Source organism: Calonectris borealis, chromosome 17 (assembly GCF_964195595.1).
Source record: "Calonectris borealis chromosome 17, bCalBor7.hap1.2, whole genome shotgun sequence".
Lineage (NCBI taxonomy): Eukaryota > Metazoa > Chordata > Aves > Procellariiformes > Procellariidae > Calonectris > Calonectris borealis.
In genome coordinates, this window is record NC_134328.1 from 16,858,486 (window position 1) to 16,874,703 (window position 16,218).

At 42.3% G+C, this 16,218-nt stretch overlaps 1 protein-coding gene across 1 annotated transcript; it reads right to left on the minus strand.

Moving 5' to 3' along the window:
• Nucleotides 1-378: 378 nt before the first annotated feature.
• Nucleotides 379-14,246, minus strand: RAD21L1 (RAD21 cohesin complex component like 1). The gene is made up of 13 exons (XM_075167067.1): nt 14,103-14,246; nt 12,377-12,515; nt 10,946-11,045; nt 9,506-9,612; nt 8,926-9,111; nt 8,203-8,304; nt 7,156-7,266; nt 5,916-6,145; nt 4,473-4,575; nt 3,562-3,701; nt 2,759-2,848; nt 2,000-2,077; nt 379-567 (listed from the first exon to the last, which is right to left on the minus strand). The coding sequence occupies exons 1-13, from the start codon at nt 14,244-14,246 to the stop codon at nt 379-381; spliced, it is 1,719 nt and encodes a 572-aa protein (XP_075023168.1).
• Between the last annotated feature and the right edge of the window lie 1,972 nt (nt 14,247-16,218).

The following is a 16,218-nucleotide window of genomic DNA, read 5'->3' on the forward strand; positions in this document are numbered from 1 at the left end:
CAAGCCCCATTAAAAATAATTTAACCTCCAAAGCTGGTCGCCAGAAAAGGTTTTTAAGGACTTTCATAAAATCCCTCACAATGTAAATCTCTGATGTATTTTAGCTGTATTTTATTAACAGAATAAGCAACTGCTTATTATATAACCATATATATTAAAAATTAACACACTAGTGAACACCTGGGTAACCAATGCCGAAGCAGCACACCTGCACAAGCCGGTTACTCGGCCAGTTTTGAGAGGTGATACCATGGAAAAAGAGCTCTGCTCAGTTACCACCGTTTGACAAGACTTTCAATCATTTTTCCAGGAAATATATTTGCTGAAAAATTTAGAATAAGATTTATTTTCATTAGCTTATCCAAGTACTACATGATTTCAGTGAGTGGTGAACGTTGGGCCGAGGGTGGCTGTAATGTCAGCAAAGGGAGCACTCTGACTAAGCTCAATAACCGACTGCTTCTTCAGAACAAGAAAGATGTAAAACTTGGCTGCAGCTTCTTTCCGGTTGTTTTTCCGACAGAGCTCCCGTAAACTGAAAGAACGCACGCCTGATCTCTTCAGGTGCTGCAGAAGGGACAAGAAAATCAGTCAGGTCAGCTTCACTGCCAGTAAAACCAGACGCCATCAAGTCTGAACTGAAGAGTGCTGCTCGGAGTTAATATTTTCTGCTTGAACGCTTTGAATAGATCTTATCTTGGCATTTGCATTTATATAAGTGGCTCTTAACATTTTATTGCCATAATATTGCTAGCACCTACATATGTTACTAAAATCTACATATGCCCGCAGTGAATTCAATGAAACTGTACTGAGGTATGCGATGAAGCACATCTATAATGGTTTTTATGATTCAAAACAATAAAAATCATTGCGTTCCGTGTTCTTTGGATACAGAGTACCAGCTATATCATAGGCAATTTCAGCCACAGCTAACTGAGTGTTATTATTGCTTGGTTTTGAATGGCTACACTTCTATGTAAGTATTTATTTATGGGCATTGCATAGAACTTTTTAAGTATGTTCACATAAAATCATTTAAAAAAAAAACAAAACCACCAAGAAGGCTGTGAAGTCAAACTCCGGCACTAGGGAAGAGCTAAGCTTGGACCAAAGTTTGCTGTGTTTTGTGGACAAAACCCGCTCCCCTCGCCCTCTTGCTCAGATTTCTCCATCGCCTTCCTCCATGTTCAGCCACGTGGCACATCGGATTAGAGAACTGACCTGAAGAAAAATAACTTTTTTCTGTGTTTTTTCTACCCACCCCCAACCAGACCAATGCTGAAACACCAAAACACTCATCCAGGCGAAAAGGAAGGGAGAGCACTGAGGCATTAGGCCAGGAGTTTGGACATTCAGCATCAGGGCAGCCTGTGCTGGCTCCTGTTGCAGTCCTGTCGATACGCATATGGTATCATACGGTACAGCTTCACCAGTTTTACAAGGATTTCTGCAAGAAAAGCAGAATAAGCCATCCTGATGCAAAGGCTATGCTCTCTGCTAAATTTTAAGCACCTCGCAAGCACTGGGGCATTAAAACCTCTTAAAGAAGGTGTGACCAGCTTTCTTCTTAACATAACCCTCACTCATTTCCCTAGCCTTCATCTCAGAAACAGCTCAAGCAGATGAACAGCCCAGCGATGGCACCCTGCAGCGCTCAGCCAAGGTCTGGCAACCTGTAAGCAGCTGGGAGTTGGGTTTTGTAGAGATACTCCAGAGCATACTCATAGAAGGAAGAGAGCAAGGGCTCAGCGTTACAGCAAACGCTGCCGTGGAAGCAAATGTTCAGAAAATTCTAGCGATTCCAGCAGCTGTGGGAGAGGGCACTCAGAATCCTGGTTTCCTACATAAATACCCAATAAAACACAGCTATACGCTGCATGTGAGAGGCAGCAATATGAGTAGGAGATCTTCCGACATGGTCCAACTGAAATCAACACATGGTTTTGGCACCTAATTACAAAATCCAGTACAAAATCCAGTACCAAAATACAGGTACCTGTAAAGTTTTTAGTAACTGAAGAGTTCTTTTGCTCCATCTTATTTCTTCACTGTCTTTCCCGTTCCTCGTTAGCTCCTTGAGAGGAAATAGAACAGAAGGTTAGACAGCATGTGTAAAAAGTCACACACCATGATGATAAAAAGGACAAAGGTGCTAGCCTAATAGAAAATCCAATGGGAGCCAGGCATTTTGATGGACGTACTCGGGCTATCTGGGACCTCTAACACCTCTGCGGTCATACTAGGCTTTGTGAAGCAGAGAAAGGAATGCTAACTACGTTCTTTCTGCTACAAAGAGACAGATCAGGTGCAACACCACGTTCGGTACTGTGAAAGTGGTCCCAGCGAGCCCTGGGGAGGCAGCTTCACAACACAATACTGTTCTGCGCGACCGGGATTCTGACAGTATTTGTACTGGTCAGGGGCCAAAAAGGATGTTCAAACATTTGGCTTTGGATTTTGGGCTTAACCTCCGAGGTTGACAGGAGAAGACTGTCCCTGTTTCAGTGCCTGAGTATCTTCACAGCCAGTAAGTTCAGAAACTGTTTCCTTCTTACAGGAAGCACAATCTCTTTGGAATACGCATATCTCTCATCAAGCTATTAAAGTTTTTGACTGGCAAAACTAAAGATGGTGTTAGTACACCAAAAGTCACTGTAAGTTCATGATGCCATCACTTTTTTTTTTTAGTATTTCTGAGAGAGAACACAGTTCTGTTCTGAAATAAGCCAGAGTTGTCAGCTTCAAGTACACGTACATCTGTTAACTCAGCTTGCTGTATTTCAGCTTCTTGGCCCAGTGAATTGTTCGCCAGTGAGGAGCTCTCAGAGAAAGCCGTTCCATCCTGCTGTTAGGACAGAAAGAACGATCAATAGACATTACAATTTATGCATACAATGTAATTCTCAATTACATAATTCTGCTCAAATAATTAATCATAATAAATGTTTTCCAAAAATGATTTCATAGTTGCTATTTCTACCATGCCTTTTCTCACATAGGAAAGGACCTTGCTGTAGTGTTTATCCTACAGCTGGATCTACACGTATGGGCTCAATTCAGGCACAGACCCTACATTTTCCACTGCCGATAGGTCCAATTTTGTCATTCTTTTTCAACTTGAATAAGCCTCCTATTCTCTAAAGAATGCCCTTTCACCTTAGCCTAAATAAAGATGGCAGAAATAGATAATTTGTTATTGCTTAAGTATTTCCTCAATATGAGACAAAAAAGATAAGTTTTATCCTTTATGAAGATGATTATATTTATCTCCTTGGTACAAAGAGGCTATATTTCATAATAAGGTTTCATTTATACTTAGTGATCAGACTGTAATCTATACTGATTAATAGACATTTTAATTAATCGTTCATTCATTGTGAGAGTCTACCAAAGTGCTTATAAATAAACTTGACACAAGCCACTTAATGCTATATCGGCTGTCTCTAGCATCCTTTTCAAACGTATTAGTAATTTCTTAACATGTTTTAAATGGAACCCTAGCATAAAATGAAACCAATAAATACATTTAGGTCTCTAAAATTTATGGAAACTGCTCACTATAGTTTCACCACAGTTATCATCAGTTTCATTTCTGTTATTCTGTGATGTCAACATAAACGAATCATTTCTAATTTTTCTCTCAGTCTCTGAATGAGCTGACTCCTGTAGGTAACTTGGCTCTTCTACTATCAGCATCTCTGTATTAATAAAAAAACAAGGTTTAAGAGGAAATTACCATGAATCGCTGTCCTTAAAAAAAAAATTGTAAAACAAAAATCACACCCTAGCTAGCAATCTTTGAGAGTAAGAGCCAGAATGAGTAAATACAGAATAAATGTCATTCCCAATAGGACCACAAAAGAACCTTTCAAGAGAGTTTTTCCTTTTCTAAAAGTTGACCTTTATGGACTTGCAGGAGGTGGTTTTGTTGATTAACTTCTGCGACAGCCATACAGATTATATTTCTAGCAGAGCAAAGGAGTGAAAGCAGATGCATCACCTTCACAGGAGATCTACAATGGAACATTTCTTCTTGCTTGATATTAACCAAAACACAATCTTCAAGATACAAGTAGAAGTTATTTACATGAATTTTGAAATTTGGAGAGTAGTTTGATTAAGCTCAGAATAAGTGGGAAGCTTCTTTTTTTTTTTTTTTAGTTTGCAGTTTGGTAGACAATTAGAGAAACCACAGGTGAAACCAAGAATACCTCCTTATGCCACAAGGAAGAAAAAGACTTGCATTTAATTTCTGATCTAAGGAACAAAAGAACAGCAAAGTACTTACAAAAACAAAACCCCTTTTTTGTTTTAATAATTAACAGCAAATTTCCTTAACATTTAACTTCTTTGGCCTTTGATTTGTAGAATATTGCACACGAACACTGGGCATGTGTCTCTCACACTTTATATAAAATAGAAAATATTTTCTAACAGCTAATTCTGCAACAACAGAATTAAAATATTACCTGTGGCATCTTGCTCTTTTCTTGTTTCTTCAATTTCAGACTCCCTTTGTATTTTATTTCTTCTCATCTTAAATCCGCGACTCTTGAAGCATTTTGCAAACAACTGAAAACAATTATTTTTATTTGTTTGCTTTCAGACTATAACGTTAGATTTTTTGCAAACATCAACACAAAGGTATGAACATGAGCTGCATATTAATTAATGCAACCTAGATATAAAGATTTTAATTAGGTCATTCTGAAAACCTGCAATTTTTTAAAAAAGTAATTTCCTCTGCAGCTTCAACTTTGGCATTGAACTCCACGAAGAAACGGCTTAGGAACAGCTTGGATCGTTTTTCCTTGAAGCCAGCCAGTAAGGAGGGATGAAAGAAAAAAAAAACGTCTGCAGTTATCTGCGTGTGGATTTCTCTCCCCACGTACTGGCGTGTGAGTGTTTTTCATCCTCATAAAGAACAAGTTGTAATTCTGCACCTCGACTCTAAGTGGTGAGGCTGTGCTGCTGTAAGGAACCTGCAGAGCTGTTTGCCTGCAGACTCTCCCTCCCAGATCTCTCCAAGCTACACAACAGAAAAAACAGTGCAGTCAGCATAAGGTGCTGCACCTAGTTTACACCGTATCTTTCTGTATCACCTTGTCTACACGTTGATCTCTTCTTTATCTTACCACCAGCTCTAAACTCACAGCTGCTTTGAATGATCTGTCAGATACTACCTGGGACACGAGAGGCTTTGATAAGATCCTATTTCCACGAAACAAGTCTTTCTTGTGCAAAAAGAGCAGTCAGGTCCACAGCCACAGAAAGGGTGGTCTGGCCCAGCCTTCTAGCCAAAGCGACAGAGTGATCAGGAACCTCTTGGTCCTCTGAAAGGCAAGTCCCTGACTGCCCTCCAGCTGGAAGCTTAATCTCCAGTAGGGAAAGTACAAAAGAAATTGCCATACCATCTTTCCAAAGCCATTAACAATATAATAATAATAATGATGTTTAAGCCCGATGTCTTTAAAGTAAATGTAGAAGAAAAATGTGGTGTCATATTGACTACAGAGCAGAAACAAAACAGAAAATAATAAAACAAAGTAGAAACCAGAAAAGAAATTGACAGAAATCTAAAAAGTCGTATATTACTGTACAATCAGTCAGGTGCCAGTATGTGAAATGAAACATCAGCTCTCAAGTTTCTTTGTCATTTTTCACTTGTGGTTGGAGCACTGGGGATTAAAGCCGTGAGCTCTACAGGTGGTCTTTCTGATGAAGCAATTGGTGGTGAGTGCAAATAATCATCAGGTGTCCAACTGAACTGTTCTGCAAAACAATACTTTCAACGATGCTATGCACCTGCAGCTTTCTAGGAGTTCACATAAAACCAAGTCTGCAAAATCTCTCACAGTTAGATCCTAGATGTGCAAAAGTCCCGTAAAAACCAACAAGGAATTGATCTTTACCATTTGCAGCTCAGCATGAACCACAGGCTGTGTAGCGTGGGACAGGAGTTTATCCACGCCTCCTGATTTCTTCCACATCATTGTTTTTTTTGTTGGGGGTGCAAGGTCTAACGTCGCAAGGATGTCCATGCAGTTGTTAAGTTGGTTGTATATAGCGTTGCAGCCGAGCTCCTTGTCTACATCCACAAGCAACTTCCTCTTTCTTTTCTTTTTTTTCCTCTGGGTGACAGCTAAATAGAGCAAGTATTTAAAAAAAAAAAGTCTAATAAGGTCTATTCACAGAACACTTCAGCGCAAAAAAAAGCACTGTGAATCAAACGGACAGGCTGCTGACTTCCTGAAGCACCACACAGACTTGAAAATCAAAGTACAAGTGCATGGGCCATTTCTCCAAAAGTTTTCGTGAAGTATACTCGTTGTGTTCTTGTACAGGAAATTCACGTCTGTTTAATTATGGAAGACATATGACTATTGTACTAAAGAACCGGGAACATGAGGCCTTAATGAGAACACATGGTATACCAACAAGACTGAATAAGCTATCTTTAATCCATCAGGAAGTTAATTGTTCCAAGAATTGCTGATGTATTCAACAGGTTTCATTACCTCATAATTAGTATCTGTATTTGTCAGTTTAATCCTTTAGCAATTTAATTAAGATGTACGTAGTAAACACAAAAGAAAGACTCGGATTGGTTATATAGCCATAACTTCCTGAAGAATGTTTTGGCAGGCTGAAAAACTCAGTATTCTAAATATTAGTGTCAACATGAACTTGTTTATTTGCTAACAGCCACCAACATGATAAGTGACATTTAGATTTACTCACAGAACAAATGAAACATTTTTCTTTTTGGATCTTACTAAAGTTAAAAGTTCACAAAAAAAAATTTTACAAAGGCCTGAAAGTTTTAAGATCGATGTGTCACTAGCAATAAAAGTTCTTCAGCTGAAACTTCAGTAACACTCATGAATAGGCTGGGCTTGCACTGCCAGCAGAACTGCAGAGCAACAAAACTTGATTTGGTACGTGAAAGAAACTGTAAGCAGAGATTTGGGCTGATTAGATGAATAACCTGATACTGTTTTTGTATAATAGTTACGATAAAATATAACTCTGACAGCAGGAGCAGGTGAAATCTAAAGTGGAAATAATCTGTTTTGCAAATATTTTCACTAACAAGAAGAAAACCAAACCTAGTAACGCAAACATTCAGCAAGAAACTGGTGAAGTTCTGACCTGTATCAACTGGCTCAAGCACAAATCCGTCGTCTTCTTTCAAGAAAAGCATTGCTTCATTCATTAGATGACTGACTGTCTTAATGGTGGTGTCTGCGCAGTTGGACTCAACTGCAAGAAAACCCCGCAAACAACCCAAATAAAAAAAAAGTTTACAAGATGGAATAATTTCTCAATCTCATGACATAGAATGATATCAGACAAAAAAGATCAGAATTAGAAAACTATGATTTTGTCTATAATCTCAGCAATAACTGGCACTGCTGCTGCTCATATTCTGCACTGCATGCTTTCCTTTGCTGACCCCAGAATCTGTACGACCGGGTGGTGGAACAGTCTGAAGGACTGATCTGGAGGAAAACCCACCTGACGAAAAGTGTTGAGGGGGGAAAGTGTTTAGTTTCAATACATATCTGATTCCAGTTCCAGGCAACTGCATGGCAGTGTGGACATTTCTGTCAACATAAAAGGAACAGGTAGTACCAGGACTAGTGCAAGGAGGGGCAAGTGCCACTGTTTCCCTTTAAAGCTGTTCCAGATTACTCAGTTTTGAAGTAACAGTGTGATGGGGGTATAAGGGTTTAAGATATTAAAAAAACTCCAGAAACGCTTTTCAAAAATTGATGTCATCGATATCAAACCAAAAGAAGACTAACAGCACCTTTATGGACTACTAAAGTGTCATTTGTCAGCGAAATATGAAGCCAGAAATACTCATAGGTAAAGTTCAAAGTTACAGCATACCCATTCAGTTTCCTCTACAAAGTGGTATCATGCTGTCTAAGCAGCAGGGTGGATCCACAGCGTATCCAACAGGAGATCATATAAAAGTGTTTCTAAGCAATGTCAAGTTACAAATCTGGAATCCCTAGGTCAAATGAAATTATACCTGAAGTGGTGGGTGAAGCATATTAGAAAAAAACAAAAGTAATGAACAAAGGAAAGAGGCACGGGATATTATACAAAGCTGAATGTGAGTAACTTCAGGCATTAATACAGGAACAGAGGGTTCGTATGAGTAAGACAGAGCGGACACTGCAAACTCACTGGCTGTGCTGTTCTCTGGCAGATCTTGTGACAAAGGACGTTCTTCCTCCATATCAAGAGTCTCTTTATCTAGGCCGTTTTGCTCATCCCTCAACAGGATTTCTTAATACAAAATGCATAGTTTTAATCATTCTAAGCCTTAGAAGTCATGAAGTAGCCTGATTCAGCCTAATGTTACTTATTTAAGGTTAATTCTGTGCAAACAAACAAAGCTCAGCTTCCACAGATGGCTATCAATGATACGTCTGCCTTCAACAGTACAAAAAGGAGAACATTAGTCTTAATTTTGAGAGTTCCACCTTTTCTTTGAAAAGTATGATATTGATATTATTTAAAAGGTATAAATCTATAAAGGTTTACGTAAATATTCTAAATCATAAAGATGTAGAAGCTACTTTGCTGCCTTTGTTATTACAACAATAAGGATAAAAATGCTGCAGCATTTCACCTTGGAAAATATAAATTAAATTGGTAAACATTAAGTATAAATTGAATGCCTTTAATTCTAAAAAACGGAAATACCTTCTTTAGTAAATTTTACTTGGCAATGTCTAAGTGATCATAGATTTAATGACAAGTAGAAAAAAATGAAGTATGAAAACAACAAAAAAATATAGAATTTATGTTTGAAAACAATCACTTTCATGCTGTCTTGTTTGTTTTCCTGTAAGAATAAGAATATTTGGAATGAAAGTCATTCTGTCTATCTGCAGTAAACCCTACCAATCATATCGGCAGCATCCTCCTCATCTCCAAAACAGTCGTGCTCAAAACAGTAAGTATCTTCATGCAGTGCAGACTTGTCTCCATTCACGCTCGCAGAGTTGTGATCAGCCACAAGGCTGTTACTGCTCATTAAGATGCTGCCGTCAAAGAAGCTCTGTTTTCTTAGTGCATCTGGTTCTTCATCTGAATAAAGACAGAATTTCTGATGCTTCATCTGCATTAATTTTTGAAATACATATTTATCTGTTTCCTAATTTTTCAGATAATTTTTAAAAGGTTGTAAGGTATCCCATACCTCAAATGGAATAAACAATAAACAATTTTAGCTAATTCAGTAAAAAGCAAAAAATGTTGGGTTTTATTCTCCATCTCTGATATCATATTATATTACTTAGGCAGAGTACTTGCACAAAAAATTAAGCATGAGATGGTATGACGGGCCAATCAGCACAAGCATGAAACAAACGCATTTTTAATAATAGCTTCTTCACATGTGGAAAGGACTCAAACTGTACAAAATTTTGCATAAAACACACTTTTCCTTATGGAATATTTCTAATTTCTCAACTTCTCTCACCAAAGTTTCTATCACAGAGAAGTATATTGCTTTCGTAATCCTCTGTAAGTGTGATGTCTTCAGCTCTGCTCTGATTCAAGGTAAAATGTTCAGCAACATCAATGGCACTGATGAAAAAAACATTATACAAAATATAGGGTGAACTGAAACCCATTGACCATTTAGCTGGAATGTGAAAACTTGTTTCTAAACAGTCTTCAATCCTTTTATCGTAAAACCCCCAAAGAAAGCTTCTGTTTTCTATGGCATTGAAAGCACCCCGGCTGATCCTCACTTCTGTGGAGAGAGAACAACAACCCAAAGCTATTTGCATTCAAGCTATTTAAGGTTTTATTGATGAAATTCACTGCTTTTAATTTCCTCTAAAAGCTAAAAATAAGCATGTGGAAAACAGGTGCTATATGTTTTTTAAAATTGATACCTCTAAGCAAGTAGGCAGCTGCCTTCTTTGCTAGCCAAAGTTTCTATGCAATCTCCAACGTACGTTGTACAGTGAAGACTCACTCTGCAATAGCCGTAACAGGAGATAGCTGGGGAGAGGTCCACGAGGAGGGGAAAGCATTTAGCTAACTGCACTTTGAAATGCTCCCCGCGCCTGGAACTCCATGAACAAATGATCCGGGTGTATACTCAGCAAGCCATCCCCCAAGAAACAGCAGACATATTTATAAGGACAAGGGAAGCACCCATCCTCCTCTCCATATTTCATATTTCTCCGCTCTCTTCTGCCAGTAAACTTCAGCTTGTGTGAGTTTGTTCCCGTCCAGGCCCTGCTATCTACCCGACACTTGTCACACAGAAAGCATCTAATTAGTGTAAAACACCATCATCTGTAAATCAAACCACAGGGACTCTTTGGGTAGGCAGAAAAGGCACGCTTTACAGAGTTAGCACATTGAGGTGCTTGAATAAATAGTATTACATCACAGCTGTGCTTATTTTCTACATTAATGCTGACTTGTGTCAGAAAAGCCAAAGAAATATGCTGGCTTTTCATCGGGAGGCAAGCTGATTACTGCTGATAAAATACTCCGGCCCCAAAGAGCAGTGGAGCAGAAATCAAATGCAGTTACACAATGGAACAGTACAACACTGCGAGGTTACTAGCCAGAGCTAGTAACAGGATTTATACTAACTTTTCTATCTTCTCTTGAGGTCAGTAAGTTGTTTGCAGGCTTCACTCAGACAATTTAAAATTAGAAAATCCTGAAGTCTAAGTTCAACACATTATTTCGTTGTAACGTTGATTAAATAGACTTTGAGGAACTCTACAAAAGCACAATTCCTGTGACTGTAGCCTTATAAAGCTGACTCAGAATTTAGGAGAATCCAGTTATCAAATCAAAACAATTCAATTTGAGTCTTGATCAGATATCAGCAAGGATATCTTTTACTTCTGAAAATACTAAAATAATGAATAAAAACGAGGGAAGCATTTACTTTAAATCAGGTAGTGGTGTTTCAAAATCATGAAATTCTTCAGGTAGTGTAATGGACTGATAAGTAGCCTCAAAGTTCTCTTCTGGAAGGTCAACAAGTCCTAAAAGAAACAGACAACATAACAAAATAAGTATCAATAAAATAGAAGTAATGTTCTCCCAAGTATGTATAATAAGACTATAAACTTGTCAGGATGGTCTGCTGCCATTCTAAATAACAGAAAGGTAAAGCTTAGGCACTTTGTCAAGAGGACTCCAAAGTGGAATTAAAATCCTTAGTTTACATATACTTCAGAAGCCATATTTTTTTACAGAAGAGTCTGCTGCTACAGGACCTGAAATGCTGTAAATCCATTGAGTTTATGAACAGCTACTTTAAGTCCCTGAAAGATTCTCACAGGTGACATTTAGCCTAGAGTCTTTTACACCACTTCAAATGAATTATTGCATTTTCTTTTTCTCTCCGGTGTCTGTATAACGCTATTCTCCAGCATCAAATAATTATGAAGTGAGACTGCAAATACTTGGTAATCAGAGAATCCTAGAACAATTCGGATGAGAAGGGATTTCTGAAGGTCATCTAATCCAACCTGTTGCTCAAGTCAGGGTTAATTTCTAAGTCAGATCACTTTTGACTATTTCTGCTGATGGAGATTCCACAGCATCCCTCCCTGGACAGCCTGTTTCAGCATTTTACCACTTCCCCTGAGACTTCCACCTTATATCTATTTGGAGTCTCCCTTGCTGCAGCTGTGATCGTTGTGTCTTGTTTTTGTGCCATGCAGTCCTCTATAAGCTACTGTAGTATCTATTCAAAACAGATAGTACTCTGTACTTAAGTGTTTCTTCTAGAGATTTCCAAATGTTTATGCATATTAACTAACTAATCATTATCTTATCCTTGAGAATAACGTAGAGTAGATATTCACTATTCTCCAAACAGACCAGGTCACAAAGCACATTAAGGCTGGCAATAGACACTGGTGTCCTGTTCTTAGCCTTTTTTTAGACAACATTGCTCCCCATTTGGTGCCCAAGTATGACAAACGTACAGCCCGTTGGAGAAGGATCCAGTCATCTCTGCTCCCTTCTCGCTGGCTACATGGCTGGAGCTCAAAACACTGTCAGATCTGGCACTAACAAACTGTTAGACATGTTGTTGGTGTCATCAGAAATTAAAATTAATTATCTAGCAACAGAGGCTGAATTCAAGCTTCTTCTCATAAGACCACTTCAGATACTACTTCTTTTACAGGAGTCAAAGACCTGAAATGGCATTAAATTAAGCCAGACTACACATCAGCAGTAGGCACCAATAAGTTCAATTTCCTTTGGAATCAATAATATGTATTTAACAGAAATATCCAAAATGAACTTTTAAAATGAGAGTTGTAAAGGACACAGATAGGAAAATGCAGAATTCTGTACATACCCGGGCGGAAGGCTGTCTTCATTTTTGTCAAAGCTTCACTACAGTCTGCCAAGAGGTACTTCGCTTTCCTGTGGTAAATCCGCACCACTCCTAGGAGTAAGTGCCCAGAAGTTCGCAGAGCTATTGTAAACTTTGATGATTTAAAAAAGTTGTTCAGGAGTTAGTATTTTTGGCAAAAACATTAAAATGAAAATATTACACAGCAGTAACAGAGTTCTTCTAAAATATACCAGTACAGAGCTCTATGAAATTCAGCAGGGCTTTGTGCTGATATAGAGCATCGTGAACAGAAATGAATTTTCAGAGCCACGAACTTTTAGTTGCTTCTGTTCCTAAACATTGCCATGCCGAAGTGTGAGTCCTGAACTCTTTACTTTACCTAAGCTCTTATTTTATCTAAAACATCTCAGCTGACTGCCAACGAACAGTGTAACACGCCCTGAACAGAAAGTAGCTGCGCATATCCTAGTATTTGACGCTTTGGTTATTTGAGTGAGCAGACACCACACCTATGCCCTTATTTATGCAAATAAAGTTCATAACTATGCCCTCATTTATGTAAAGTCTTCCTGCACCAAGCATACTCAACGTGGTCACACTAGATGCTAGACAGGACAGCATGCAAGAGAAAGTAGAGGGTACTTAACTAGTACCTCTTGGAAAATACTACCAAATAATACCAAGATCATTTTAACAACATTATTAATCGTAACCCATGCAAGACAGACAATGAAATTCGGGCTACCAAATATCAAGCAGGTATTTTCATGGACAGAATTAAAAAATCTGCTTGCACCAGCTGAAAGCCTTGGATCTCCTGAGCCACCGATTAGTGACAGTGCAAAGCGTCCCTCACTGTTCCCTTGGATGCGATCGCAACGGCGAGGCCAAGGACTGAGTCACAGGTACTTGACTGCCTGCATCTGCGCTCGTTGAGTCGTACCTTATCTGTGATACACAGAGGACTTCAGCTTCTGGGACTGTTCATACAGAATCTCTCATAGGCACTATGTATGCTTAATTCTATATTTATTGGCTTATAATGGGGGACCTGGAAGAAGTCCACTGAAAGTGGAAGGATGGTTACAATATGTCAAAAGTTACTTATTATAAGATCAGTAAAAGCAATATCCTCAAATGGTCTGTGTACAATTTCACAGCCGTTTTCTTAGTCCCTTGACTTTGGTTAAGCAGCTGACTTTTTGATCTGTTTGAGACAATTTCCTCAAACACCAGCATTTCCCAAATTATGTTGAACAATACCCACAGCTGGTACTCAAAGTCTCCGAAGAAAGGCCAGTGCTACCACTCCACACCGCACTGATGGGCTCCTGTTGCCTCACGAGCAGCTCAAACCCACGTACCGTGATCCCTCGGCCAGCAGTGCCCACAGAGCACTCCCTGGAGCTCTATCCGTGTGCGGAAAAATACATTTGAATATACTGTGGTAACATTTTCTTACACTGTACATAAATGTATGCCACAGATCTCCAGGAGTAAAATAGCAAGTAAAATATTTATATAACTGTCATTTAACGGGATGGAGGTTTTATCCGAATGAGAACTGAATAAAATCAGAGTAGGGGTTTACCTCACACTGGTTTTGAAATAGCCACAAATTTGTCCTAACGTAAGTCTCCACGACGGAATAGTCCTGCTCCCTGCGAAAGATGAACACCTCTGCCCCAGAACGTACCAGAAGACACCTCATCATTTAATAGCCTACCTTTGGCGAGATGATCTTTTCAATGGTAGTCTCTAAATTGCACTCAAATATATGAGATTTGGTGAGCTTCTTCTCCCAGTGGGCAGCAAGCCATATTTTGGCCAACGGCCCGCGCTTGTTGATGAGCAAGTGCATGTAAAACATGGCGCCTGGGCCGAGGCTCACGGGCCAGCCCTGCTGCCACCTCCCTGGGCTCTTCCCCTTCCAACGGGAGAGGGGTCCTGGGGCACAAAGCGGGAAGAGGGATTTAGAGGGACCTGAGGGGGTGGGGGGACCCAGCCAGGCACTGAGGGGATGAGAGGATTTAGCGGGACCCTGAGGGGACAGAGGACCCAGCTGGGTGCTGAGGGGACGGGGAGGGGGGGGATTGGCGAGACCCTGAGGGGATGCGGGGATTTGGCGGGACCCTGAGGGGATGGGGGGGACCCAGCCAGGCCCTGAGGGGACAGGAGGGATTTATCGGGACCTGAGGGGATGGGGGGGACCCAGCCAGGCCCTGAGGGGACAGGAGGGATTTATCGGGACCTGAGGGGATGGGGGGGACCCAGCCAGGCGCTGAGGGGACAGGCGGGATTTATCGGGACCTGAGGGGATGGGGGGGACCCAGCCAGGCCCTGAGGGGACAGGCGGGATTTATCGGGACCTGAGGGGATGGGGGGGACCCAGCCAGGCGCTGAGGGGACGAGGGGATTTATCGGGACCTGAGGGGATGGGGGGGACCCAGCCAGGCGCTGAGGGGACAGGAGGGATTTATCGGGACCTGAGGGGATGGGGGGGACCCAGCCAGGCCCTGAGGGGACAGGAGGGATTTATCGGGACCTGAGGGGATGGGGGGGACCCAGCCAGGCGCTGAGGGGACAGGAGGGATTTATCGGGACCTGAGGGGATGGGGGGGACCCAGCCAGGCGCTGAGGGGACAGGCGGGATTTATCGGGACCTGAGGGGATGGGGGGGACCCAGCCAGGCCCTGAGGGGACAGGAGGGATTTATCGGGACCTGAGGGGATGGGGGGGACCCAGCCAGGCGCTGAGGGGACGAGGGGATTTATCGGGACCTGAGGGGATGGGGTGACACAGCTGGGCGCTGAGGGGACAAGGGGGATTTAGTGGGATCTGAGGGGACGGGGGACCCGGGCAGGTACTGAGGCAATGGAGGGGAGGATTTAGCGGGATCCTGAAGGGATGGAGGGACCTAGCCAGGCGCTGAGGAAATGGAGGGAGATTTAGTGGGGCCCTGAGGAGACGAGGGGACCCAGCCAGGCGCTGAGGGGATTGGAGGGGGATTTAGCGGGTGCTGAGGGGACAGCGGGATTTAGCCGGACCTCGGGGGATGGGGGACCCAGCCGGGCGCTGAGGGGACGGGGGGGATTTAGCGGGCCCCGAGGGTCAGTCGCGGGGCGGGGGCGCTGGGCCGGCGGACCCCCCTCAGGCGCTGCGGCGGCACCGCGCCTCCGGCGGCGGCTGCCTGCGCGCTCCCGCCAAAAGCCGGGGAGCGGGGCGCGCGCGGCGGCGGGAGCGCGCGCTGAGCGCGGCCCGGTCCCTGCAGCGAGCCGGGCCCCCCGGACGGCGGGCGCTGCTCCCGGGGGGCTCCCGGTCCTCGGACCCAGCCGGCAGCCCCTCGGGGTCCCTTGGAGAAGCCCCTCGCTGTCTTTGCGGGGGCAGCGTGGCAGCTCTGGGCCACGGTCCCTGCAGGGACTGCGCTGGCGCTTGCACTGATCTGCAGAGCCCTGTGTGCATGCAGCTGCACTGCTGCAGGGCAGGTGATTCCCACGGCCCCCAGGCAGGGACGTAGAAATAAATCCCCATTCCTTCCTGGGGCTAACAGGGAGCATGGTGCTGCTCCCCTCATTTTAGGTTCCTGTGAACAGAGAGCATCTCCCCAGCACTCTCCTCCTCCTCCTCCTCCTCCTCCTCTTCCCACCCTCTTTCGCCCTTGACATTTTAAAAGCCTGCTTGGGAGGCACCACCCCATCTCTTTCTCTGCAGGTGAGCAGGTCCTGCGTGGCTCCAGGCACGTTTGACAAAACTGTCTTGGTGAAGGAAATTTGCAGAAGGAAAAAAAATGAGCTTCAGATCTGATCTCTGTGCAGAGGGACAAGGGTAAAGCTCTGCAGCCA